At 72.9% G+C, this 1,440-nt stretch overlaps 1 protein-coding gene across 1 annotated transcript; it reads left to right on the top strand.

Annotated features, from left to right (window-relative positions):
- Positions 1-142: 142 nt before the first annotated feature.
- EMIHUDRAFT_257680 (hypothetical protein) lies at positions 143-1,430 on the top strand (the record flags this gene model as incomplete). The annotated part of the gene is made up of 5 exons (XM_005762941.1): positions 143-170; positions 246-369; positions 555-636; positions 824-854; positions 958-1,430. Coding segments are annotated over 5 exons (738 nt in total), but the record flags the coding sequence as incomplete, so codon positions are not given.
- Positions 1,431-1,440: the final 10 nt, after the last annotated feature.

The following is a 1,440-nucleotide window of genomic DNA, read 5'->3' as shown; positions in this document are numbered from 1 at the left end:
GGCGCGCCGCGCGCCGCCTGCAGAGCCGCCAGAGGCATTGTCGCCTCCGCTGGCGGGGTTCCCGCGCGCCCGCCCGCGCCCGGACCCGCGCCCGCTGCGCCCGCGGGCTCCGGATGCGCCGCCATCCTTCTCCTTCTTCTCGATGGCAGTCCGCCTGTGCTTGTCGACGGGTCGGCGGCGTGGTCGAGGGGAAGGTCGCCGGCGGCCGCAACTCCGCCGCCGTCGCTCCGCCGGCTCTGATCGAGTATCGGGCGTTGAGGGCGGCGGCGCAAGCGGGTCTGGCGCATCTATCGCCACGAGCCTCGCGACCGCGGTCGTGGCACACCTGGCGGCGGCTCTCGAGGCCGTCTCTACGGCGCTCGACGCCGTGTGAGGTCGCCGGCGGCCGCAACTCCGCCGCCGTCGCTCCGCCGGCTCTGACCGAGTATCGGGCGTTGAGGGCGGCGGCGCAAGCGGGTCTGGCGCATCTATCGCCACGAGCCTCGCGACCGCGGTCGTGGCACACCTGGCGGCGGCTCTCGGGGCCGTCTCTACGGCGCTCGACGCCGTGTGAGGTCGCCGGCGGCCGCAACTCTGCCGCCGTCGCTCCGCCGGCTCAACCGAGTATCGGGCGTTGAGGGCGGCGGCGCAAAGCGGGTCTGGTGCGCCACACGGCCACCACCCTTGCCAGCGCCCTTGCCGCCGCCCTTGCCACCCTTTGGGTCGTGTCGCCTCCCCTCCCCGGGGGGTCGAGCCCGCTCTCCCTGGTCGGCGAGTCGTGCCCGCACTCGCGGCCTCTCTATCGTCCCTGGCTCGCCCCCCCCCTCCGCCGGCTCCTCTCCAGGCTCGGGGAGGCGTGGCCCTCCCTGTCGAAGGTCGCGGTGGTCCGGTTGCCCCTAACCCCGAATTCTTTAAGCTTCGCCCGCACAAGTTCTACTGCGCCCGGCGCCGCTTCACCACGGGACATTCTCCGACGAGGGCGCTGGGTGGCGGTCGCGCGCGACGACGACGCGAGCGACGACAGCAGCAAGGAGCTCGATAGTCCCAAGACTCGGGCGGCCAAGGAGCTCCAGGCAAGGATGGCGCGGCTGACGGAGGAGCAGGAGGCCAAGAGGAGGGAGGCAAAGATGAGCGAGCCGAGTGGGCTGCTGCGCTCGGAGCGGATGTGCATGGTGCAGCTGATCGTGCAGCACGACGCCGCCCAGCACACCGTCGAGGAGCTCGGCGCCCTCGGCTCGCTCATGTTCATCGACCTCAACGAGGGCGTCACCGCCTTCCGCCGCACGTTCCTCCCCGAGCTGCGCCGGTGCGACGAGGCGGACCGGGCGCTGCGGTTCATCGGCGACCAGCTGGCCGCGGTGGGCAGTTCCCCGCCGCGCGCCTCGTGGCGCTCCGAGCTCCGCGTCTCTCTGCCGGAGCTCGTGAGCGAGCTGGAGGACGCGGTCAAGGAGGTGAGGCAGC

This window comes from Emiliania huxleyi (genome assembly GCF_000372725.1).
Source record: "Emiliania huxleyi CCMP1516 unplaced genomic scaffold EMIHUscaffold_6540, whole genome shotgun sequence".
In the NCBI taxonomy this organism is placed as follows: Eukaryota; Haptophyta; order Isochrysidales; family Noelaerhabdaceae; genus Emiliania; species Emiliania huxleyi.
This window is presented reverse-complemented; position numbering and strand designations above follow the sequence as displayed.